Source organism: Taeniopygia guttata, chromosome 1, assembly GCF_048771995.1.
Source record: "Taeniopygia guttata chromosome 1, bTaeGut7.mat, whole genome shotgun sequence".
Lineage (NCBI taxonomy): Eukaryota > Metazoa > Chordata > Aves > Passeriformes > Estrildidae > Taeniopygia > Taeniopygia guttata.
The window spans coordinates 62,894,917-62,922,591 of record NC_133024.1 but is presented as its reverse complement, the minus strand read 5'-3'; the positions used below and the strand labels follow the sequence as shown (position 1 = coordinate 62,922,591).

Here is a 27,675-nt window from a genome sequence, read left to right as displayed (position 1 = left end):
TCATTTTTTCAATAATAATAGTAAAAACACTTGATACTCAAAAGCATATATTTAAAATCCTGTCTTCTTAAGGGATTACACTTAAATGTCACTTCTAAAAAAGACATATCTAATTTCACCATTATCTCCCTGAAAGGTTAAGTATGTAGAGAAAAATTAATGCTTATGTTGATGTACAGATTATCTGTCTTGTCATTCAGTTTGATATTTTTCACAGACTATTTCAATGAATGACAGATAAATTGCAGTTACAACTGATTTCTGGATTTTCCCTCAAGAAAAAGGAAATAGAGGGGTTAAATCACCTCAGGAGTTATAATTTCAAAACATTTTTAAGGGTTGGAAATTTTTGTTATAGACATATATTTGTGCTTTGGGGAGAGAGCAAACTCTATGGCACATAGTAAAAATTTGTTTGTTAATATTTATGTCTTGAAAAGCAATGACTTTTTTGATAAAAAGAGTTTAAACTCTCTCAAACTCCAGACAGGCCTTCACATGCCTCCTATTTATGCAGACATTGACTGACTTAATGCTTGAACGACACAATTTGCATTTTTCCTCTCAGGAAGTAACTGTGTTAGTGCTCAGGACTGGAGTCTTGGCAGTGTGCATTAAGATGCATAGGGAAAGTCCCCAGCTCTCCGGGATTGGGGTGGGGGAATATGTTCTCACACAGTCTCCATTCCAGTTTATATATGAAATGCCTTTCCAGTCAGATTATATTTATTCCAAACAAGCTGTTCTGACTCACCATGGTGTAATGACTGAGTTTGTGACTGAGGGAAGAGCAGCAGATGTTTGCAGGGATTTTTTGACACAGGCTCCCTGTTTTTTAGCACCGAGTGTGGGCTAATATGGTCTGGATGGGGAGGTAAAGCCTGAGCAGACGATGAGGCTCAGAGGGTCATGTTTCCTGTTTGGACCTGGATGCCTGCAGTGAATGGGGTATCCACATGTCTGTTCTGGAACCTGTCCTGTCCAATGGCTCTACCAGTGGAGTGGAGTGTGCTCTCACTGGGTTTTCAGATTACACCAACCTGGGGGGGTCAGGCAGTATACTGAGGGATAGGGCTGCCAGCCATAGTGACTGAGACAATCTGCAAAAATGACACAACAGGAACCTTATGAAACTCAACCAGGACAAATGCCAAGTCTTGTACACATGAAGAAAGAGGGCCCTGCACTGATGTAGGCCAGGATGTACTGAGCCTGGTGAAAGAATGGCTGTGGGGGCACACAATAACCCAAGAGAAGCCACCCAACATCCATGGGGAGGTGGCAGGAGATGAAGATGAGCTCTTCTCAGTTATTCTCAGTGCAAGGATGAGAGACAGTCATCATTAATTGAAAAAAGTGATCAGTTATAAGGAAAAGTCATTCCGTTTTGGGACAGTCAGGCAGTGGCACAGGCTATTCAGAGATATGTGCATCTCCATTCTAAGAGGTTTGCAAAACTGAGTGAGATAAACTCCTAAGCAACCTGCTGTAGCCTTATGACTCACCCTGCTTTGGGTAGGAGGTTGGATCACAGACCTTCTGAAGTTGTTTCCCACCTGAACTACCTTGTGATCCCAAAACAGCTTCTGATCATGAACAGTAGTCTGCAATTACAGAACTTTTTTCTACATATATATAGCTTCTGTATTAGCTGGGAGTGGCAGATGAAACTTGCAGCTTCCAGAGTGTTTTTCAGAGGTGGACTGAGACCTCTGACATGTGCATTGACAGTGAGTTCCAGAACACTGCGTGGTCTGGAACACAGGAATTGTATAATCACCCAAAGAATGAGATTTTGAAATAAATTTCCAAATGTATTTGTTGGGGAAAAACTGCTTAAAGAGTTCTAAAATACAGCTTGATAAATTTATGAACATTATTATGGGATATGACTGCCAGCAATGGCAGGGAAAGAATTCCGTGACCTAGGACTGTGTGCAAGCTTCCCTCTTTTGTTTAGACAAATCCAAGGCCAAGCTCCTCATCTTCAAGAATAAATAAATGGAAAATTAAACATGGTAAATATTGTAAATATTTCATTGGCACTCCAGACTGTGAAATCAAAAACAATCTTTTGCCGGTTCGAAGTATTTGAGTTTGTTGCTGTGAGGCTTGATAACCATGATAATAAATGGTATTTATATTCTAGTGCAAAATGGATGTCAGAACCAAAATGCACAAATATGGACAAACCTAATTAGGCTGTGATTGCTTTATTCATACCACAGCAGCTGAAAGTTATATGATAAACAGCTTCAAAGCAGATGCAGCATATGTCATTGGCTTGATTATTAAAAATTGACGTTTTACTCGAGCCTAAATTTCAAAAAGGAGATTGTATACAAATTCAGTCATGCTATAATGGTATTGCATTGCAACAAAACACTAATTTTCTTCATGAAGTAATTGCATAGTTCCAGTTTGTCATCATAAATCAAGCCTGAACCCAAGCATAGGAAGAATCTAAAAAAAGTCAAAGTGCTGTTCATGATGCACAGTCCAGAATATAACCTTGCAAGAGTCAAATGTGGACTAGTAACACACATATTTATAGCCAGGTCACAGAAACTTTCTATAGCCAACCACAGTTTCAGTGGAAGGAAAGGCATGTTTCCACAGTAACACACTATACAAAGGCAGCATTTTTTGATTGAGATACACCTGCCAAAGATCTGACTGCAGTCAGGGGAACCACAGTGTTTATATCTCCTTCAGTTTTAATAAAGCAGCAATCCACAACCCTAACAGGCATATTTCATACTTACTGTGAGGATATATGGGGTGCTGCTGACCTCCCACAGGAGGTCTGGGTATGGTCCTGAGTGCTCATAAGAAGGGATAAGCCTTAAAACCTGGAATCGGGAGGGAAGAGCTCCTGCTTCTGCTAGTGCTACTGGAAGAGCGTGCAGGGAGGCAAATCCCCACAGCATGGCTGGTGTGCTTCTCAGCAGAAGTGCACTCAGATGAGATGGGGCTATTATGGGCTAATCTGGGAACTTTAAGGTACAATTTTGTTTTGACTGCACAGCACCATAAAGCAAATAAATAGTGCTTAGCCTATAATAAAACTCAATAAAATTCCATTGAGTGATATCAGGATTGATCACTGTAAGTTGACATTGCTATTTCCACATTCCTCCGAAAATCTGCCCAGTGCAGTGTACAAAGCTCTGGCATGATGCCAGATTTGTTCAACTCTAAGTGTTATTAACCACCAGAATTGCAACTGGAACATGGATGGTTACCTAAATATACACATCAGAAATACAGTACTGGGAAAACAGGATCAGAAAAACAAATTTGAAAGGGAATAACATTATTTTAGTTATGACTAAATACATTGGTTATGAACTTAATTTATAAGTTCATACTGCTTTAAATAAAGAAAATAAAAGATTGATTTTTAAAGTTTTTTACGTACAGTGCCAGTGTCCTGTCCAGAGAATGCTGCCTGGTAAGTATTTGATCAGTTATTGGTATTAAGGAAGTAAAGGCTTATTTCAGTTGGCTAAACTGGGATATACAGTTTTGTGTGAAATTCTGAGTCCACAGAAAACAGGACAAAATGGGGAAAGTCTTGCTGAAATCCTTCAGGACACCTGACAGCAGCAGGAAAAAAATGTGGAATATGCCAGAATGTCTCCAGTGGCAGTAGATGTGTATTCTCAGGCAGTGTAACAGAACCGTAAATGTGTCTGTGTTTTACGACATGGTTATAAAAGTTCTGAGTATTTCTGAAAATTTTTCCAGTGAAGATTTGGGAAGAAATGGTTTAATCTACTGGCACAACCATGCATTGCAAGTATTGATCAAGGAAAAATTTATTTACAGAGATTTTTCAAATACAAACATAAAATAGCACATATTATATATATATATTTTACAAAAATGAATATTGAAATAATAAACATGGTACACCACAATACAACATCAATGAGCTAAACATAACAGCAACAGAAATCTATGTCTGGAAGAAGTTTGCTGTTAGTTGTACATAACCAACAGAGCTCTACAGTACCGTGAGTGGAATTTCCAATGGACAGGAAAACGTCCATTTACTGCATTTCATAAAAAGTACTATAGTAAGGGTACATATGCCAAGTAATTATGTTGCATTTTGTAATAATGCTGAAAACACAGAGTCTTAATAAAAGTTATATAGGGCTGAATAAGCAGTGGATAAATGTTTGGGGAAGAAAAATGTGTAGAGATTATACAAAATACTGATAAAGTGGCTTATTGGTCCTTTTATTAAGTTTAATGTGTAGATTAAAAAGTGTTGCAACACCAAGTCTTAAACCACCAGAGAGAAGTAAAAAAAAAAAAACAAAAGGAGAAAAAATTAAAAGGAAAATAAAGAAGAATCGCACCAAAAAAAAAGTTTCCCCTCTACTTATTTTGTGCCATGGTCAACATCTGTGCGTGCGTGTGTGCTTTCAGGAGCGCCGCACTGAGGGGCTGCCAGGCGCTACCCCAGCATGTGGGCGCTGCCACCCCTCACCAGCCTGTCCAGTAATTGGTGCATGCAGAATTTCACCATTTGCCAAAGCAGAGTTTTCCTTGCTTATATTTTTGTGGAGCAGACCCTGAGCAGGCTCGGGTGAGAGAGCCGGTCCCTGCCCAGCCTGGTTGGGTGGCTTTGCACCACCTTTCACTTCCCTGCCACCCTGGGGCCGCCCGCTGTCCTGCTCCTCAGAGAAAGCTGTTGAAAATTCCTTGTCCTTTGCTGTTGTCCAGCAGACCTGGGCGAGCCTGGCAGGGCCCTTGCCCGGGCCGGCTCAGTAGGGGTATTGCTTCTGCTTCTTGCCCGAGAAGCAGGCGAGCCAGGTGCACACCAGCATGGCGGCCGCCGCGCCCCCACCCGTGCAGTAGTAGGCCCAGCCGATGTGGCAGGTCCCTGCAAGGCAAACAGAAGGACACGGATCAGCGTTAGATGTGGGGGGAAGCGCCGCTGCCACCACCTTCCCCTTCTGCCTGCCCAGGAAAACACTTTCCTGAGATTTTGGCCCACTTGTATGCCCACCTCAGACAGGCAACGCGGGGCGTAATTCAGGATTTGTCACTGCAGCAGAGGAGTTTGAAGCTGGATGTGACTGAGAACTGCTGGGTAACCATGACCCAGGCCATGGGGAGCCTGGTCACATCCCCTCACACAGGCATCGACCCTGAGCATCCGCAAAGGAGCGCAGCATCAGGGGATCACCTGTATGGGGACTGCTGTGGGAGTGGAAGCACAAAGCCCGGAAATAAAAAAATAGACAAATTTCCCTACCTCCACCCAAGCTCACAACCCATTGCTGAAAAATTCACTGATTTTCTGTCTAATGAGTGTCACAATATGGCTTTCAATCCATTTAAAGGCCTCAGCATCTTTATACAGTCAAACTCATCAACAGTGCTGGGGAATCCCACAGTGGACCATAAAGTGATTACTTCTCTTTCAGGCACTGTGCATGCAGCAGGGGAGGAGATCAGGAAAACAGCAGCTTCAGCAGGGAGGAAGCCTCTTTAGAGATCTCCAAAAGCAAGGAGATGGCTGCTGCTACTCCTCAGGATTTCAACCCATCTCAAAATCAACTTTCACTTTGGCTGCATCACCTTTGTCTTTTTTGAGGTGCTTGGTACTTGTTACCACTGAGGTTCTTTCTGTGTTGTTGACAACTCGGTGATACCATCCTGCTTTGAGCAGTGAGTGCTCTCAGTAAGACACAAGCAGCAATGCGACACTTCTTTCCCAGCTTTCCCCAAAGCAGCAGAAAGCACTCTTCCCTTCAGAGAACAGAAGGTATCAACAGAGTTTCCATCTAGAAATAGGCATCATGCTGGTATGCTGTCCCAATGGTGTCCCTGAGGGCCAGGCTTGAGGTTCAGGCAATTATCAACTCAGCTAATCCTGCCTCAGGCACAAGAATCACAAAATATCTGTTCATTTTAACATGTCTAAGGCATTTGCATGCCTCAAGGCAGACAGCACCACCACTGACTGCAGGATATTGTCTGGCAGGCTTTGTAAGGAGACATTAGTGGGAGGCAACACTTATGCTCCAAAGGTCACTTCGAAGACCTTAGGCTGACACCATGGCAGGAAGCATAATACTTTTTTCATTTCTTTTTCTTCATAACCCTCATAAATTTTTATTTTAAAAATGTCCAGTGGAACAAAGATCCTGATGTGACCAAGAGGACTTGGGGACTTGTGGCCTTGGCTTGAGCTCACTAGTCTCTCTCCTTAATGTGCTAGAGCAGGCACAGAGATTTACTTGGTTTTGTCATCTAGTTGTGCTCTGTAGATAACACCATTCTTGCCTTCCTTACAGAAGACCACACAGAGAGTCTAACTTCCTGAAGAAAAACCCATCAGAAATTGTGGAGAGCTGTCAAGTGCCTGGCAATATCCCGGATGTTGACACTTGCCCAATCACTTGCAGTCCATGGAGAGACCTGTCTCTGGGCCACCTATTGCTTTGCCTGTGTACACACCCTGTCCTTAGCTTCTGTTGGGAATTTCAAAACAAGACTTAAGCTTACACCAGATTTTTAAACCTGCTGGATTGCTTTGAAAATGACCACATTTATACCAGGATAGGTAGGGTGTGTTACAGCATTTCTTGTGATAAGATGGGACTCCCTCTGATAGGTCTTTTTAAATTGTGAAATATTCCAAGAACTACTAGAGAATTGTAGCTGCAGCCTGAAAAAGTAATTTTTTTCTCATCATGATGTTTCTAGGTAGAGAAAATGTCAAAACACTACTTTTAAAAGAGTCTAAAGGTTCACCTGGTGGCACTGCCCACACCTGTAACCTAAGCAGAACAAAATTAAGTAAATTTGACCTTTTTATATGGTGTGATTTCAATTTTTGTACCTCAGCAGTGGGAGAGAGTATATGTGATACATATTAAGAAGAAGGAACTGTTAAATCAGTGTCAGAGATGTGTTCAACAGATACAACATACACATTCACTCTTGGCTGAAGAGAATAACATTTATTTCTCTAGACCGTGCTCCATTCCCCAAGGAAAGGACCCAAAGGACCACTGCCCTACTTAATGCTCTGAGGCACGGCAGGCAGGCAGCCTCTTGATCTAACAAATGCAATGTAGCTCACAAGTGTGAGTTGGGTCAAGATGAACAAATGAAAGAATGGGAGAGCAGAAGAATGGATGAAAGAGCCGGGAGCTTGACCTTAGAGCAATAATAACACAGCAATAAACCTGGCCGTTATTTCCAGCCCATGTCAAGAGCAATGGGAGGCCTTGGAAAGAACAGCTTGATCTGTACTCGCATGATGCTGAGCAGAATAGAATTTCAAGCTGTTGTGCTGAAAAAGAGCCTGCAGCAGCACAGCTACCTGAGGGTATAGGACTTAGCTACACTTTCCATTGCAAGCATAGTTAAGGATAGATACAAGACCAGAGATAATCCATCTCAAACATACCCATTGCAATGAATGCTTACATTGCATAGGCACATGTCAAAAAGAAATAATGACAGGAATTTAATAACCCTATATTATACAAGGAGGAAAACATTTTGGAGTTATTGTTTCTGCTTTAGTGTTCCCATTTTATCACATGTATGGCCTATTTTAGTCTACTGCATCCTAAAGAAAGATTGTTGGCTATCAATAATAGGGTAATTTAGTTGCAGTTTAAATTGCAAAATGATTTCTACTTCACATTGATATAAAACACTCATTTTAAAAGGAATAGAAAGCTTTATAAAAAGCAGAGTTGAGAAGCTATTACTGCACTGACACCAGCAGGACAAGTCATGTTTCAGTGGTAAGCAAATGTTGAAGAGATTTGCAGAACTGGGGCTTAAAATCAACCATCAAATAGAGCAGTTTGCATTCATGAAGCCTGTCATATAAAAGATTAGAAATCCAGTACTGCAGTTTCTCTTTTCTTTTTTAATGTCAAAGTTCTGAAATGAGAAGCAACAGTACCTAAATACTTGAATAAGTTAAAGCAGTTGTTGAAACCATGTCAATTTTCACGCACACAAAAAGGCACAAAAGCTTTGTTGTTTCCCTGAAAGATGCATTGGAATACACACATATATATACATAAGTAGAGGAGTCCCCGCCCATTGAGGATGTGGACATGCGAGCAAGAATGTGCACATATTCTAGCTCCTAAGATGGGCTAGATCTGAGTTGGTGCCAAAGTAAACTCCCAGCAGCTGAAGTGCTCTTCTAGCAGATAGAGATGACAAGCATCACAGCAGCTTGCTTCTCTGCACAGAACTGGCATCGCTTTTAACAAATCAGTCTTTACCTAACAGGCCAGTATTGAGGGAGAAGCTGTGGCTTCAGCACTTCAGCACTTTGTTAATTCTAGATTTTTTTTTTAATTTTTTTTTTTTTTAAGAGAGCATAAATAATTGGAGCTCTTGGTTGTTCAGTGAAGCAGGACTGTCCAGGTTGGCTCAGGTAAGTTTGTCGCCAGCCATTAAGAACTTTGTTTTCACCTTTGTTTTACTGTGATTGGCAGCAAGAGAGTGTCAGTATGAGCACTGAAATAATAAAATCATGGAGCTTGCAGCTTTAGGCATGGATGGCCATTTTCCAAGCAAATAAAGGAATGAAGACTGGAAACATTCCACTCTTTCTTAAGAGGATTGAGAAAAATAATGGTCCCTGAGGACAGAAGACAAAAATTATGGAGAACAAGGACACTATCAAAAGGAGATTTACAGAAAAGAGTCCCATGGAACATAAGACAGTATTTACTAAACCAAAAGAAATCAGTAAATGTGGAAAGGTAGTTTTGTAGTGATGAATGGGCTTACTAAAAAGCACTTCCATGTCTTTTCCTGATTTCTAATGTGATCTTCAAGACCAGGATATGCATCCCCTTGCTTCCCTCCTCCTGTTAATACATAGGCGAATAAAGATTAAGACAAATTTGAGAGTGAGTAAAATTTGGCAACAAAGAATATGTAGATACTTGATCTACCATGGAGCTGTGCCAGGATCCAATTGCCAAAACACAATTTTACCAGGATTTCTATTCATGATGCCTTATAAATAATTATCACATATAGTTATCGAGGTCTTGGAAATAACATATGGTTTCATCTAAAATAACCAATAATTGCCACTTATGAAAAAATATTCTGAATATGAAAGTGTCTTGGATGCAAACCTGTTAATTGCAAGACTTAGTATCTTAAATATTTGTACTTTTTTTGCTGTTAATTTTAAGACTATCCTAGACTCGCAGTCTGGAGTATTTGGCAAACTCTAATCAATTAACCTTAAGTACAGGCTACTTTCCAAGTTGAAGGAGAGAAGGTTTCAGAATTAGCCAGACTGTAGAGAACAAATTATATACCTTCAAAAATAAAACGTACAATTCCTACTTCCAAGAAGTTGTGCAGGAATTCTAATTAACAGATTCACATGAGAGTACAGTACTATAGAGAATGTGAACTCACATAATCAATCAGGCTGTTGGAAAAGTAGTCAGAAAAAAAAGAAGTGTGATGCTAAGGGATATACTGGGATTTGGAACTATGAAAGACATAAATGAATGTAAAAGATAATCAGCTAATTAATAAGAAGTTAAACCTATTTTGAAACAAAGCCAAGATAAATTAAATAGCTCAAGATCTTTTTCTTGACACAGTAACAATGAAAAACTGTCATGTGAAATCAGCTGCAAAAGCAGGAAAAGAAGCTGAAACTTGGAATGCGTCCAGAAAGAATTAAAGTAGTTATGTGAAACTAAGAAAAGAACACTATATAAGGTAAAACTGCAGCCCAGCAAACAGCCTGATACAAAATAATGAATTCAGTGAAACTGGTTACTTTTTCTGTGGCAGATACAACCTTCTCAATGGATTTATCTTTTGAAAAAATATATTATTTTTTTAATGCATGTATATTTTTTCAAGCTATTTTGGTTACTTAGAATTGGTCTGTAACTAAATGCATAACATTTCATAAAGTTCTGAAGGGCAAAAAAGTGAGGTAAAAAATGCCAAATTGAAATTCTTTAGTCTTGCTGTATGGAGACATTCGTATATATGATAAAATCCTCCTTTCTTTAGAGGATCACATACTTTTGTTTAATCAAACCTCAAATTTGCTGTAGGTGTGCATTTATCATGGAGCAATGAAGGAGAAACCGATACCCAGTGTCAATTACAATGCTCAAATTCCCAGGAGCAAATAGCTTATGTGCTGTTAATGAGGAGCTCTCTCAGCCTTCTGCAAGAAGTCAGCAGAAAGCTCCCCTACTCCAGAAGTGAAATCAATTTCCCCTCTCTTTGAACATACACAATGCCAAGATGCACACTGGACTAGTACCCCAGACTCCCTTCAGAGACGATGAAGAGGAAAAGTCACTTGTATTGTGCTCTATTTCCTCTTAAACATGTAAAGTACAGCAGATGAACCCTGCTGTGGTAGCTCCTATTTTTCTCCCTTTTAACTGGGAAGGGATTCCAAACAATAAGTTCAGCTGCGCTTTTTGAATAATAATGAGTACCAAATAGTTGTTCCAGGTGGTCTGAGTCCCTTTCTGGATGCTGCTGCTTATATCTAGTGATTGCAGAAGATTCTTGCATGACCATGTCTAATTCTGGCAACAAAGGTATGTGCTTTATCATAGAATGATAAAATGGACAGGGCTGGAAGGGACCTTAAAGATCATCTAGTTCCACTCCCTTTGTTCCGGGAAGGGACACCTTCCACTAGACAAGGTTGCTCAGATCTTCCAACCTGGCCTTGAACATTACCAGGGATGGGGCATCCACAGCTTCTCTGGGCAACCTGTTCCTGTGGCTTACCACCCTCACAGTAAAGAATGCATTCCTAGTATCTAAACCTACTCTTTCAGTTTGAAGTGATTCCCCCTTGACTTGTCACTACATGCTCTTGTAAATAGTCTTTCCTTATGTTAGACAGAATATATGTGGACCTTGATATTGTCACCAAAAACTTACAAAGATTTAAGAATGGAACATGATTGGGTAGCACTAAAGAAGAAATGTTTCTTGATGGAATACTTCCTTTACTGGCATGTAGTTTACTCAGTCATTTATCTAAGAACGTAGCAGCTGCAGCTCAAGTATGCTTGTAAAGGTTGTGCTCAGCCCCAGTCAAAAAATGAATGTGTGAAATCTCTGTGCTGTTTGCAGAGGATCTGCAAACAAGAAAAATGCCTTTTTCAGATAGATTGCTTATAGAAAAACACCTTTTAATGTTTTGTCTTTAATAGGATTCTAACAAATTGTCCTCCCTTCTAAATCCTTTTCTTGATTCTTTGGCACTCAATGTCAATCCTCAGCCATTTCAGCCAGATGCTGAAATGATGCCACCTGAGACAAATTAAATAGTTGACGAAGCCTTTTTTACATCCACTCTGCTTTCTGCTTTCTGCTTTCTTTTTAGGCTGTTTTAGTAACTTCGCTGTTTGCTTGCAAAGTGCTTTAAAGTTCATTAACTCTAAGATTTCCATAGCAAAAGTAATTATTAAGTCAATGGTTTTCTTTAAGATATTTCAAGCCCTCTAAAAGTGGCAAAGGGGAACCTTAGTAATAAAGATTTTTGAAACAAATATCCATCATGAGGGAAGTTCCTAAGAGCTTTTGAGGCCAATCCAGCTCTTGTTTAGTTCAGGATGGGAGTCAGACTTTTCAGCTTTTCTCTAGACAGTAACTTTGGTGAGCTGTGCCCTTTTACAGCAGTCCACAGACAGATGGGCTGCCACAGACAGCAAAGGTGTGTGTTTGGAGCTATCTGCTTTGGTTGCTGCTGCAGCTGGACCTCCAGGTCATGGCCTCTGACTGTGAAGGATGAGATAGAGCTACTGTATTTTGTCAAAGAAAGAAAAAAATCTGCCAAGTAGTTCAAAAAAAGTTCCATTAAAAATGGAGTTTATCTTAAATTTTGTGTCTTCACTCTTCCTGGCTAATAAGTACTTAGTATCACTTCATACATCTGGTGGTTGGGGTGGGTGGCTCGTGATGACATGAATCATCTATGTTTCAAGAAGTGAATCTTATTCTAGATAAACATTTTGCTGTTTGGGCTCTTAGGTATTGGTCTCGTAGTGCTGTTTCACGAGATGCCAGCTGGGGATCAATTTTATAAATTACATGGAGCATGCCCTGACCTCTCTGAGACCTTCTGTGGAACTTGGCTGCCTCTGCACCCATCATATCAGAAATCAGCATGGAAAACAGAGCTGTTTGCACATGCACATCCAGGGACATCAATGGACAAAAATTAAGTCTAACATTGATTTTAGACTTTTAAAACCAACACAAATGTGTTCACACATGTACACTCACGTTGCTCCTTTAAAACAGGCATGCAAGTTCAGAAGATTTCTTTACACAGCTCAGATATGCAGAATGTGGAAGCTTTTGCAAATGCATAGTGCAGTCTTCACTTTTGTGCATACTCTCGCCTTAATGCAGAGTCCCTCAGTTTAATGAATTTCCTGATGAAACATTCCTTTTTCCATCTGTTTTTCTTGTGTATTACATTTAGAAATGAAAAAAAAAATGTTATTAGTGCCTCTAGCTCAGCAAAATTGAATGTGTGCTATATGATACACCATAATGATGGTTACTTTCGGGAAATTGCCTGCTAACTCCTTTTGCAGACCCAGGGATTTCATAGATCTGACTCACTTTTACACCCTTCAGTCAGCAGCTCCATCCTGCTGTGCTACGTCACTGCTGGCCTGAATGGGCCCACAGGCAAGTCCAGGGTGTGAACAATGCAACCTAACAGTAACAGTTTGCACGGCAATAAGAGATTAGGATGATTTTGATCTATCCTCAGTGAAAGGGAGCCCCTTTGAGCACTGCTCATTTCCTACTCCAGTCTCCACCTCAGGCACTATTAGCCTGCTACCAAATCAGAGTACAGACTTTGACTCGGTCAATAAGCAAGCAACTGTGCTGGTTTTAAATATAAACATCTCTTTATTCTTGCCCCCATTTACTTGAATTGCCCTATTTCTAGGAATTAACACCCTAAAACAGTGGTAGAAGATTTTTCCTGTTCACAGCCTAGTGTTTCAGTGAGAACTCTGCTCCATGTGTGACCTGTGATCCAGATGGGATGCTGCAATAGGGAGCAGGGCTCCAAGACCTTCACAGAGGTCATGCTGACTGCTGGGAAGCAGGGAGCTATAAGAGCAGCACAGCACAGACATATCATGGCCTCAACCTCTCAAAAAGATTTGCAAGAGTTAATTTGTCAAAGGCCTAATCTATCAGTGAGCTCCTTTTCATGATGGTAAAACCATACTTCTAGAGAAGAGCAGGGAGCAAGCCCCTACAAGTACACCAGCCTCTTTATGGAGGTCTTTATGGTGTCTATTTATGAGGCTATTCCCCATCCCCCTTTCCAAAACAGCTCATCTATTGAATGTAATTTAATCAACAAATGGAGTTGTCCTTGGCAGGGCATCTTCATTTGAAGAATGACTCCTCTGTGTCAGAGATGGATCTATACAACCAATTTTATTTGATTGAAAAAAATTAGCCCAATTAAATACATAAATGTTGAAGTGAATCCTTTGGACATAGTTCACTTAATAAAAATCAAATAAATATCCATTTTTAAAGAGAACAGAAAACTGCTGGGTATTTCACACTGTCAGCTCAGGTTTTCTAAAAAACAATACTCAAATCCACTTAAATTAAAGGCATAGTTATTTTTCCTGCATCCTTTTTAAATACTACTTTGGAATCTATACAGAAATGTGTGTGTTTGGTAGGGGTGGATGGAGGGGTCCCCGTTTCACAATATGGGCCATTTCAGCACTATTTGTAGTGCCTATTAGTCTAATGCCTTGTCAGAGTGCCTGAAGACATGGCATTTCTTATCCAGCACACCCACTAAAAATCAGGCATTTTTTCCTGGGTTCTTAGCATTGCTATTTATTTATTCTCTCTAGTTATGAGCATGTTATGGGGGCAGCGGTTTGTCCTGTTTTCCTTAAGCAAAAATTTTCATTTAATTATTAATTCTAGTATAATTCTGGTTGACATTACATATCACAGTGCACAATTCAGCTGCTTCTCAAGAAAGTTCTTGCAGACCCTTATCTGTACCTGCTTGTTCTTCTTCATCCTCCTCTAATATAGATTGCAGCTCCTGGCTTTTGTTTTCTCCCTTCAACCTCAACCATTTTTCTCCCTTACTTTTTCTAGGTCCAGAACAAGCATCAGTGCTGAACGCCCACCTTTGCTGGCTCTGTGGTCAAACCTGTTGAGCTTTGACCCTCTCCAAACTGCACACACATGTTCCCTGTAGCCCAGGCTGCAGCACTTGCTCTGCCATCCTGGAAGAGGACGCTGAATGCTGTCTGCTGATCAGCATTCCTATGAACACATCTTCTTTGAGAGCAACCATGAGCTAAATCATCCTCTCTGTGTCATCCTCACTGGCACCCACAGCAGCAGGGGGTGCAGGACCAGCACTCCCACTATCACCTTTTCTTCCATTAGCAAACCAGTGCAGGGCTCACAGCAGCTCAGATTTTCTGAGAGCAGATTTTGAATGCAGCGTGGTTCTTCAGACAACCCATTTCACAGGCTCAGGAACAGAAAGCATATCATTGCAGATTAATCAAATTAAATATTCAAATGAAAGCAATAATTACTTAAATTTGCCTTGAGAGTTAGTAATATTCAATCTTTGAAACATCATCTTTGGCCTGTAGGCTATAATGAGTATGCCAGTCTCTAATAATTCAGAAGAGACTTAGAGGGTTGGGGTTATCACTAACCAAGAGGTATTTATGAAAGACTAGCACTGTGGTTATTAAATGGCCCTCGGACAGTACCTCTTCTTTACAGATGGTTTTGATAACACACCATCAGACAGACACTGACATTAAGTAAAAAAACCCCATAGCCAAGCATTTAAGTTCACTGCCAATGTACATGGAAAGGAGATGTTTAGTGGCTGCCTAGTAGAAATCACTGCAGCAAATTTCCACTTTCATTATGATCTGTTAAGTAATGTGTTGACATACAATTGCAGCAGATCAGTGAGACCAGCACTGCTGTCAAGTCTAGGGATTTGTCACACACATGGACTGTGTGCTCCAGCTCCAGAAAACACAGTCAGAGCCTTCACAGTTAATGCAAGACTTCTCACAGTCCTTATGCGTACCTGGAAGGAAAGCTGCCAGATGACATTTTTTACATTGGTTTCTTCACTGACTTTTCAGGCAGAGTAACTCAATTTATGCCAGTATCTGACTCATAAGTCAAGATTGAGAAAGCGAACGTGGTCTTGAAGACTCTGCTCTGACTTTGGACTTGACAGTGTTTAAGGGTAACAGTGCCCAAGTGCTTTGAAGAGCTCACACTGTCACAACACTCACCTTCTGTGACTCTGCAGAGAAATTACCTGGAAGGAAATATACTGCACCTGGGAGCAAACATGGGACATAAGCTGGAGCCTCAGAAGCAGAGCTGCTCACATGCTTGGCATGGGAGAGCAGGAACCAGCGTGCACCAGTGAGGCACTAGCTGGCCTTTCAAAGGGTGCACTGCTCCATGGGCTGGCCAGGAATTACTTCAGGCTTCCACACAGGATTGGCCATGGGCAGCGATGAACCTGAATCTTCCCTGAGACAGTTATCACTGAGTTTTGCCTGGTCTTTCTACTACATCCGTTGACACATCTTTCCATGGTGCTGGGAATATAAGTTCTGGAACATTTTTTTTCTGCTAGTTAACTACGTATTTCTCTCTCCTCTGTATTTAAATCTATTATGAGGTGAATAAAAAAATTGCAAGAACTTTTTATACTTTACTGAAGAGCAAATTTAATATCAACAGCACAGAAGGATATTAGAGTTCAGAATAACAAGGTAAAGTTTCTAGAGTACATTACACATCCCCTGAGCAACACCATAGGTCGTTGCTGATGAGACATCAGTGGCACTGTAGTGATGGGTGCTAATACTGGTCATGAGAATTTCTGGTCCCCTGCCAGATCAAATGCACTCAAAACACCACAGGAATTCTGTAGGGGAGCGGCCTGGAGCATCTCTTCCAAAGCAGTAATTTTTAATCTTTCAACCTCAATTCTTTTGCACATCTTGACAGGAAATACCTCTGAGATGGAAACAAATCTCCTTACTCCTGAAATCTGACAGAAACATCAGTGAAAAATCAAGAGATGATGCAGCAGGTTAGTCTTTAACCCTAGGAGATCCTTGCACTGGGATTCCTTGCACAGGCCCTGCACAAGTCCTGCAGGCACACCTATAGAAAGAATTTCTATATTTAATTAAGGTTTAGCTTGCAAGAGCTGGAAATGGGGAGCTCTGTATGCTTAGGAGCAGAAGCTCTCATGTCTGTGGGGGGTCAAGATGCTCAGTCCCTCATATTCTTTCAGGAGGATTGCAGATCCCCCTCTTCCTCCAGCCGCACAGGATCAGAGGGTACTACAGACAAGGGTATCAGCAATTGCATTGATCCTTCCAGCTAAACAAGGATTCGGATGTGCATTCAAACATCAGATTCTGATCACCCACACTGCTTAATCCTCAGGTTGCTGCTGTTCCCTTGTTTTCTAGAGTCCCTGCAGAGAAAGCACAGGTGTGAGCCCAGTGTGGCTGCATCCCTGGCTCTCATTCCAAGCGCAGTGCAGTCAGCAGCAGTAAGACAAGTAGCTTGTTTGGGAGAAGGCAAACAGAGAGTGCAAGTGTTATTTGCCAGCTTCCCAAGTATGTGAGTAACATACAAATACACTCTAGGCTTGTGTTAGAAGGCCATAAACATTCCAGAATTCAAAGACAGCCAATTGCACTCATGGAGAATTACCTTGACTTGTGCTGTGACAGGATACCTCTGTCTACCCTGTCAAGACCTCCAGGAGTGTTAGCTCCCATATTGAAAGACCATTAAATCTGATTTATTTCTTAAAATATGCATACATACATACATATATATACATATATTTTGTTTTATAATGTTGTTCTGGAAAATATTTCCAGAGATTCATCTGAAATCCCCTGCCTTGGCACCATTCCAGAATTATTCAATATGATTAGCCTACCACACACTGGTAGGTTGCTTCCCCCAATCTGTGCTAATATCCTAGCTTATTTATATGGCCAACACATAGAAGAGTCTAATGTGGCTGAGATGCTCTGGTGATGACTCACCCAATTCAAACTGGTTGGAAAGGTTACCACAGGTTTGTCGGACTTCTTCACTGTCCCAGCCAAGAGGATAGAGGGCACAACCAGAGCCAATCAACAAACCTATGGAGAGAAAAGGAAATAAAAGTTTATACAAGCAATTGTCATTAGCTTAAACAAAGGCTGCCACTTGGGAATCAAAGTGTCAAACTGCAATTTGGGAATCCTAGAGAAAAAGAAGTCTCTCCTCCTAAAAACAGATGAAAATCATTTGGACTGCTGCCTTCTGCTGCAGTGTTTTAGAAGTGATCTGTGGGCTGGAGCCAGTCTGAGTGGCTCAGTATCAGTTGCCATGCTCAGCTTCTGAAGCTATTATCTGAGAACTTTTAGACTCCTTTTCTACTCTCCAGAATGGCTTAATATGCAGTTTGGAATACACAACATGAGGTTAAATAGAAGTGTGTTAATGATGTCAGCATTTACAAGCTGATTGCTTCTGATTAATTAAAACAACAATCAATCAGGGTCCATCTAGGTTCCATCAGGAAAAGTGACAGTTGTGCTAATCTGTTGCCATTTTGCTTTGTTTTTCACTCTCTCAAAAGCAAGATAATAATGGTTTCATACCACTTGATCAATGCATACCACAGGTACACACTCCACAAACTTTTCCTGATTCATTCAGCAGAAACAACAGAGGTCTTGAGTCATGTTATCATACTTGATTTAACATTCACAAGACACTTTGCTTTCTCCAGCTGTCATGCTGCCCCAAACAGACATGTTTTGGCAAATCCTGTCCCTTCACAAGGCATCACAGGGAATCAGCAATGCACCCATGCACCATGACTCTTTTGCAGAAGTGGCATTTTTATCATATTGCATTCTCAGCTGTCACTGCAGCAGCTGCCAAAAGGCCAATGTAGCTGGCAAAGCATTTTACACAGCCTAGAGAGAACATTTCAATGTATGTTACAACATTTACATATTGCCTCCTTTTCGTCAGATCTTATTGATGAGATTGGAAACAAATCACTGCGTAGATAATGGGCTAGGATCACCTGACACTTCACAGGCTGTAAAGCCAAGCAAGCCCTCCCAAGGTTTGCAGGGGTGCCTTTCACCTGCTGGGCAGACCACAAGGTTTCAAGCCCTACAGCTGTCACTGCTGCCTTTGGGCATACCTCATGACCTCACATAATCTTGCTCCTCTTCTCTTGATGATAAGGAGCAGCACTCCGTGGCAAAACACTTCTGCTGCCATGCTCCCAGGGCAAAAAAGCCCCGGGTGTTGTGACAGAGTCACTGTGGACATCGCACCAGTCTAACAGGAGTCCTGGGAGGGATGATGGCTTAGGGCCTGGAACTTGACATACCTTTCTACTGTCTCCATTCTCAAGATATCTAAGCTTCTCATATTGCTATATCTCCTGTAAAATACAGAAATCATTTTATTATGTTCTTGATTTGCTCAAAGACACACCTGAACAAGGCACTGAAGTCCAGAAGTGTTATCTCATCTGTCTTCAAACTTAGCTTCCTGGATCTTCCTCCACTAAGTTCAAATTTCTTCTTGCTGCTCAAGCCTACTTCTTCCTTCCCTTGCTGAGCGGTCATTGCCCGCTCCTGTTTCCATATCTACATCACATAATGAAAAAGAAATCCCTGAGGCAGCCCTCTCTCAGATGGAGCCTTTGCCCAACAGCTGTGACAGGAGAAAAGCAATTAAGGTCATGTGAATGCTAGGTATTTTCAGAACCTTGCCTGATCTGGGTATGGTTGCTTCTAATGTCCTCATTAATATCTTTCAATGTATCATTTCTTTTTTTTTTTTTTTTTTTTTCTAGGGCCATAGAGCTAAGGGCAGCTGGTAGAATCCATGTAAATGAGAATCACTTCTAGTTAAATTCTCAGAAAGGATGTTTCTCAGACAGAAGAATTTAGGCCAAAACTGGGTCTACTTTTCTTAAAAGCAGTCTAAGATTCAAAAAAAAGCCCCTGCTGATTCTCTCTTGAACTGTTCTCAAGAAAGGTTTTGTGAAGCCAGCATGGGTGGTGTGCTAGGAAGGGGCAGGACCCCATAGGGCAAGGAGAAATGTCACCACTGATCATGAGAATAGCCAGGGAAAGGAGGAAGAGCACCTAGATGCCAGAGTCTCTTCACAGACCAGTGGACTGTGGCAGCCCCAGCCAGTGCTGCCATGGTTCTGACCCCTTCCCACACTGTTCGTGGTGCCTGGTGCCAGCCTAGGCAGCCACAGCTCAGGAGCTGCTCTGCCCAAAGTGAACTGTCCTGGCTGGGCTGTTTGCAATCAACTTGTGCACCTGAACAGACTGTCTGGGAGACCTCGCAAGCAAAGGCTCTGTTGCAATGGCAGGGAGATGTTTGCAGGGGGCAGGAGGGACAGCAGGCTTGCACCCGCCGGCCTTGGACCAGATTAAACTGCGGCCAGCCCTTCCTCACAAACAGGTCCTGGGAAAGCCTTCTGCCCAGTTCTTCCAGGAGAGCACAACAGCAGCACTGCAGGCCAGTGAAAGGACTATTAGCATAACAATGTTGCTCCTCCAAACCCAGAACAAGCTCTTACTCAGCCCTTGCCAATTATTCTCCTCAGGTGGCAAGAGTGTCTAGTGCCCATTGCATTCACAGACTGTTTGTTTTCAGCTCTCTTTAGGTTTTGTTGCAGCAACAGGTTGTTTGGGTTTTTCCCACGAGTATTGCTCACAGCACTTTCCACTGCCACTCTCCAAACACAGCTCATCCTTTTCCAAATAGGAGTACCTGTTTGCTCTTTCTGCCTCTGATGTTACAATTGATCAGTGATCACAAAGCTTGGCAATTTATTTCCTTCCCTATTCAGGCCCCTCTTTTCTCATTTCTGTACACCATATCTGTAAGTTCAAAGCCCAGTTTCAGTGAAAATAAATTCTGGGGTTCAGTCAAAAATTCCTTAGCAGTGCAATATACTGTAATGTTGAATTGCTCCAAAGGAGCTCACACATGGATGCTGGCCCTTAAAGCCATTCCAACACTGTCTAACAACCAGCCCACAGCACCCACTGCTGAGCCTCACCATTAGCTGTGCCTCCTATTAAGAGATAAACCTAATAAGGGAAAACTATGTCAAAAAGCCTCCTTATCCCAGTGACAGCTGGCTCTCCAGCTGGGTAGGAGCTTTATCAGCACTGAGTTTCACTTGTGGAGTACCAGCCATTGAGAAGTGCAGCTTCTTTTCCTCTTGCAGCCTGCACTGACTGGGACGGCGAGCTCAAATGGGAAACTGCTGCCTATTGCTGGTGCTGCCACATGACCCTAAAGCATGAGTAGCAGCATGCTTATGTGCAAAGGACAAGGTATAAAGCTATGGAAAAGATCACACACTTCTTTGAGTGAACACAACACCTTTCAGAGACGACTCTGGGTGCCAGGAGTGCCCATCTGACAAAAAGACTTACATAAATACTTGTTTTGTCACAGGTACCCACTGGCCACAAGATTTAAAGCTGTTGCTCTGACATGTCCTTTGATATCATTTGTTTTCAGCTGGTTTTGACTGACCTTCAGACAGTTTCCTTTTGTGGTGCATATGCACCTGCTGTGCACTTGTGTCCTCCAGTATTTCCTGCAGGCAAAGTTCAGGCCAAGCTCAGGGATTTGCCTTCAGCATGAGATTTCCACAAAGATTTAAAGCCTGCTAGTCAGCAAGAAAAAGTTTCACAAGCTTTGCTTTATGCTCTGAGGTATATTTATATGTATGAGCATGTGTGTGTCATGTCTCATTGCTTTCAGCAGGATTCTACATGACTTCAACAGGGCTGATGCTGCCTTTGTTTGCATGGGCACTGCAGCTGAGAACTAACATTTGGGCCCCCTTATTTTATGCACTGGAAGTGTGGAGTGTGCCTCAAAGCCTGTGGTGTTAATAGGATTTGGACAAAAGCTCCTCAGTCCCTTCCTTCCCTTCTAATCAACCCATCCCTGTTCATAAGCAATTGTGTGGATCACATCCTGCAAAAGCAAAAAGGCTGCATACCATTACCCCAAATAATTCATACATGCTCACAGCCAATTTATTTAATCACAGAGGATGCAGATCCTGCTGAACAGCTGCAACCTTCAGTGAAAGATCCAAGTTGAATCCAAGGGCTGCAAACCCAGTGGAAATCATTCAGCTAATTTTGCAGCTTCAGTAAAGAGCAGTTATTAGTTTAGCTCAAAAGTCACATTCTGGCCAGCTCTACAGCTATTGCATTTAGCCAGCTATGCTACCCATGATTCCACACCCATATTTACAGCTGCTTAAAATGCTTAGGATGCCTATAACATTTTTTTAAAAAGGAAGAAAACCAAAACCAACAATCTGCTGTAATTACCATCCTCTGTCATCTTCCACTACTCACTACAGTTGTGAAAAGAAATTAAAAGGGGAAGGAAATGTGCGGGTCCGTAAATGGCACCTTCACAAAAGGGGCTGCAGCCTCGAGGCGTGAGGGACCCAGTCGGTGGGATGGGGCGAGTCAGCAAGTGAAGGTGCTGGTGGCACATGGCAGCTGTTTTAGATGACATACCATGTACCAGTGGAGGTTTTGGCACTGTCACAGACCAGCTTTTCCGGAGAGGTTCCATATTTGGGAATGAACCAGGCTCCTTGCCCAGCTCTCTGAAGCACTGCTATTATGAATGCTGCATCTGACTCAATGTGCTAGCAAGGCATGTGCTAGAGACATGCAGGGCTGACTGAGCACAACCAGCCTTGACAATCCAAAACTGGAATTAAGACCTTGGCTTCAGTACTTAAGAGGATCCCAGACAGCCCCATGGCTCTTTGCATGGTCCATGAAGAATGATGTATTCCTTCAAAAAGTGATGTAAAACTAGCCTATGTGGCTAAGTGAGGAGCTGCCCAGACCTACAGATTGTACAACTGCAAACCAGGGGGTCAGACAGTGGATGCCTTAATATTAGACCATCCAGAGTAATCCTTGTCCCTCCCAGACTGCTTTCCCTGTCACTCTTGCTGTGAGTATAATGCATGATCATATTTTAGTAACACTTAGCACTTGAAAGATGATCTTGTCTGTCTGGAGTGGTGTTTGTGATTGAAAATAATTACATGTAACAGGTTCTGCATATGGTGATACGGCAGGGAAGGGACAGTAATTACATTAGTGTCTTGGCACAGATCTAGGTCTCATCTTTGAAGTGATAAAGAAATGATTTGTGGCATGCAGCAAACAGCTTACTCCAAGAGGTAAAATATTAACCACTAATAATATCTCCAAGAATATCCTGGATATGAACAAGTCTTGAACAATAAATAGAGAAGGATTAACAAACCAAGAGATGTTAACCAGATATTGCTGCGGGCAAAATGACTGCACTCATAAATGCCAAGACCTATCAGCAAAAGCCAGTGCACAACAAAGGAAACATGCAAATCCCTGTGGTGGGCTGTCCTCAGATTGCTTCTGTGGCTTCAATGGGAGCCTCCACTCAAGGATCCGATTGTGCCTTAAACAATCCATGAAGACATCACATCATAAATTAATTGCAACTGTCTTGACCATTCATAGCTGAAAGTCCTGTTTTACAGCTCTTCCTCTCACTTGTTGAGGGCACAGCTTTCTTTCTCTGATTGCTAAATGACTCATACTTGGTTATTTTGTCAGTACATTTGATGATTGTATCCCCCAAAAGTCTGTTAAATAAAGCCAAACCTTTCACAGTCTCCTTCCTTCTCCCTTGCTAGGTTGAATCTAAGCACATGATTCAGCTAAATCTGATGATGAAAGCCATCAGTTTGATGAATAAAGAGTAGTGGAGATGGCATTGAATGAGGCACTTAGCTTTGGACTCAGCCACCATGTCTTGCTGCTATAAAATGCACTTTAAAATGGTAACTGAACCCTTGGTGGCTTTCCTTGATTATGGGCTTGTTAAGAGTTTTTTACATGCATTCATTTTTTTGTATATCCTCAGCTCCAGACAGTTAAACCCTATGAATGCAGTGAAAGGGACCATAAAGGCTTCCTTGCTCAGCAGTTAGAAGGGTGTGCTCTGCTGTAACAGGGACCCTGGGAAGCCTCTAAAGAAGGAAAGAGCCCTTCAGTGGGCCTTGTCATTGTAAAAATCCAATTTGTACGTTCACTTAGAAAAATAAAAGGAATGGGCCAGACTTGATATATGTACTGCAAAGGAAAATAAAATCAGAACTGAAGGTTTCTTTTTGTACAGTCGCTTTTTAGTGAGAAATATCTACTTCAAATTATCTTCTTCCTTTCTCCACCCCATTATCTACTTTCTCCCCTTTCGTTTTCAGATCTGACTAAAAAGAAAACTTGCCTTTTTTTTGTTTGTTTTGTAAGGAATTTCTAATGTATACTGTTCATCTGACAGATATTCAGGCCATATGGAGAAGATGACAGACAATAATTTGGAAGTCATCGCTTTCAAGACCATTTTAATGATGATTCTTCCTTTCACATTTTTTCTCTATTAGCTGGCCTGAATGTTCAAGGATGATAGAAAGTTTTCACATTCCCATCTGTCACTTGAAGGTACAGTAATCTTGACAAGCAAAACAAAACCAATTTTTAGATGAAGCACGGACTTTGACTCTGTTTCTTGTGATTTAAAAACTCACCTCGCTGTAATGATTTTAAAGCATTTACCTCCTATAAAAGGGACTCCAGAGTGGGAAAGTAAAATGGAGCTGGCACCTGAAGTTATCTGTTGCTTTCAGACATACTTTAGCCAACAATGTGATTAAAGAAGAATTGATTGAAAGCTGGGATGTGAAATACTCCGGTAGACACAGCCTCTGAACTCCCTGTTCAAAGAACCCTCCAGGAGCTGATGCCAAGCACCAGTGGAGAGATAGAAGAGGGTCAGAACAGATTAAGACAAACTCCAGAGCCTGGGCAGAACAGCAGAACCCAAGAGAAGAAAGAGGGGAGCAGGGCTGTGCCAGGTGCAGGCAGCACAGCTCCCATGCCCATGGGAGTCCAGCCTCAATTCATTTAGTGAGAGACAGTGTTTTTATACTGGTAGCTCCCAGCACTTCACCTACAATACCCCTTCTTTAGGGTTCCACTTCTACCTTCTCTCAGCACCATCACTGTGTTCTTTGGTCTCTCTGTTCTTCTGTTAGAGAAATGTTATCACCAATCCCTTCCATTGCTGTTAGCATCTGTTCCTCTGGAAATCCAGACATGGAGCTGAAATGGGTTTTTATTAGGATTAAACACAAGAGCAACACTTTGGGCAAAAGTTCTATCTTTAGATAGTAGTCACTAAATATGGGACATTTGACTGGTTGTTTATTGAGCCTGAGCTTAATGTGCCTTGTTGGAGAGAGGGTACAATCCTGTGAATTCACAAATGTGAATGAATTCAGTAAGAGACTCCCTCGTCCCGGTGTCCAGGCAGTGGGGGCACACACAAAGAAATAATTCTATGCTGCACGAAATTTCCTTCCATCCCTCCTTCAAGGGTCATGACATGGGAGACAGCAAGTTAGTTCAGGGTTTCACTCAGGTCAAGGTGTTTCTGTCACAGCCTTCCTGTGGCAGGACATTAGAGGGACTCTTACATGCAAAGCAAAATAAAGCATAAGAACAACACAAACCAGAAGGAATAAAATGCTACAACCTTCAGCTTGCAGACAGATGAAACATCACTTCACTTTTGATTTTTGTTTGATCAAAGGTGATGTGCTCATTACTATAGAGGTTCTTTAGGCCCAGAGAAGGAAACTTCCCCACCCAGAGATGCTTCCTTTCTAGGTGCCTCAGGTGACACAGGGCATATCAAACCTACGTAGATGCCTCTGCAGAGGCAATTGAGTTGAGATCTTTGTCAGTACAATCGGGGGAGTCTGGAAGTAATTTTTTCTCATCCTAAAGAATGCATAAACACAGGTCTGTGACTAGAACACATCTAAGCTCACATAAATCTTAAGTCAGCAAAGACATTCACATGGGACTGGCAAATATCACATAGAGGCAGCAGGGAAAGCCAATACATCTGGATTAGCAGCTGGAGGTGGAATAGCCAAAGGCATCTCATATGGCACTAGACACTTGTAGGTCAATGACTTGAATTGCGCTCCACTGGCAGTACAAACTCAGAGTGGGATTTAGCCACCCAAATATGTCACCTTCTGCCAGTTTAATTGCTGTTCAGTATCTTGCTCCTTTAGCTGCCTCTCCAGAGCACTGTAAGGTTCCCCTAAAGTCCTCTGTCATACCTCCCAACCCACACAAAGATTTTGCAGACTCTAGAGTATCTCTAACAGTGCAAGGCATCTAGATTTAGCCTAACGAGTTCCGTCCCAGATATCTATTGATCTTAATGTGAGCTTAGAAACCTACATCAAGAGAAAATAGCTGTATTGTAAACACCTTTATAAAGTGTATGAACCCAGCCCAAAGTTACTTTCACTTTTATCTTCTATCCTATCTTCTATCTTCTTTATCTTCTATCTTTCTGCCCTCATTCTGCCCTGAAGATGCAAATTTCTCAATTCCTGTCATCAATCCTCTTCCTTTATGGGAAATTACCCAAACTTTAAGGAAGAAGGAAAACATTGAAGGAAAAACTGTGTTTCTCCTGAGTATAAGCCTGTATGCTTGACTTCAAAAGAAAACAATTTGTATGGAAAAAAGTTGCTGCTTCAGAATGGCCTTGGTCTGCCTCAATTGCTACCAATCAGAAGTAGCTTTGGCAATTCCCTGTGTCATTTCTCCCAAAGTCTGTCGCACAATAAAATGATTGACACCAATTGTTCTGAAAAAGATGAGACATGGTCCAGTTAAAGGCAGAGTGAGTCTGCAGAGTGGAACTGAAACGCTTGAAGAGCTCCAGAAAACACTCTGGAGTTTAGCTGTCAGCTCATTTCTGTTTGGCAAGCCATGATCAATGCTTGTACATTATAAGCTTTATGGTGGGGGAAAAAAAAAAAAAAAGCCTGAGTGTTATCACATGCCATCAGACTTCTTTATGTGACAACCCATCTGTATGCTCACCCCATCGTTTTGTGACTCAGAATCAAATGCTTGACAGTTCAAAGAGTCTAGATCAGCATATGGCATATGGCATAATGTATTTAAATAGAAATCATTCCATTAGAAACACAAGGGTGCCTACTGTAATTAATAAAAGGTAGTTTAATAACTAACTTCCCAAAATGCATAACTCTCCATGTAGTCATAGTAGATAAGGCATATTCCTTTTTATTAATATGAATTTCAATAGCAAATGGAGACCGGCCAAAACTAGACAGAAATTTTCAGAAGCTCCATGCTTGAAGGATTTCCCAGTACATGAACTGATCTCATGAAGGACTGTAAGGAGGGAATGAAGGAAATATATCCTGCATCACAGAAGATGCCTAAACAGAAAAATGGATAAATGGACAGGCATCCCCATACCTTTTCAACACAATCCATTCAGACTAAGGACCAAGTCTGCAGCATCCTGACTCTTGAGCATTACTCCAGTGATTCCACTGCTTTTGGAAATATTTAGTCAGGTTTAAACCAAATAATTGCTTTTCCATGTCTATTACTTCACTAATTTATTAAAAAGCATGTTTTTATATGATGAATAAAGCAACAAAAGATGTCCTTCACTTTGGTGGCATATCCCCAAAGTCACAGGGAAACAGGAATGGATGAAAAGCCTGTGTACAGTGGGCAGTACTGCATACCAGGCTTTTGCCTTTTGAAAGTTGGGGTTTTTTGGTTGGTTTTATTTCACTTGAGCTGTCCATGAATTAATATAAGATCAAACTGCACATCTCAGTAACTTCAGCTATACTTAAGACTTTAAAGTCTGAAGACCATCTGGCAAACCACAGAGTACTTTCCTAGAAAGTTCACACATGCTACTAGGAAATCTATACCTGCCATAAAAACTGAATGGCTCTGCATTTCTACTGGATAGTCTCTAAGACCTCTCAAATCAAATGAGTTTAGAAATCACTTCTCTAAATAGGAAATAAAGTAAGATAAATAATGCTGTAAAAGTCAATGGCAGTCATCAAACACAGCTGAGAATCACTTTTCATTTCATGCTTTTTTCACTGGTGCTTCACAGGTTTAAGTCTTCTACTCTGCAAAAATGTTCACAGCAGCAGAGTAGTTGATACACAGGCCTGCAGCCATCAACTGCATCTCTAGCTGTACAGTGTATCCACTGCTGATGGATAATGCTCAGACAGCAAAGTGCTCTAAAATACATAGGAGCTGGTGGAGATCAGTTTCATTTAGTGTTTGCTGCTGTAGCGGCAGCATTTTTAGCAGCTTTTTAAATACCCTTTACATTCACAAGGCTACTTGCAGAGCAAGCAGCTAAGCACATGAATTAATCTATGCATGAACAAAGGTGCATTCAGTGCTGTTTGCCTTTGTGCTGAATTTCAGCGGGAAATCAAAAGAAATGGAGTTAAATTAAGTAATAATAGACTCCATGTGAAATCGATTGTTCGTATGGCTTCTTCAATTAAACTAAAACCAACTCTTACCCCATTCTCAGCTACTT

At 41.5% G+C, this 27,675-nt stretch overlaps 1 protein-coding gene across 1 annotated transcript in view; it reads right to left on the bottom strand.

Annotated features, from left to right (window-relative positions):
* Positions 1–3,803: 3,803 nt before the first annotated feature.
* LHFPL6 (LHFPL tetraspan subfamily member 6) overlaps positions 3,804–27,675 on the bottom strand; it is a 136,034-nt gene continuing 112,162 nt past the window's right edge. Inside the window, exons 3-4 of the mRNA XM_030273569.4 lie at positions 17,157–17,255; positions 3,804–4,897 (exon numbers count right to left, since the gene is read on the bottom strand). Of these exons, the coding sequence (XP_030129429.1) occupies positions 4,779–4,897; positions 17,157–17,255 (218 nt within the window). The 3' untranslated portion in view covers positions 3,804–4,778. The remainder of the gene's footprint in view (positions 4,898–17,156; positions 17,256–27,675) is intronic.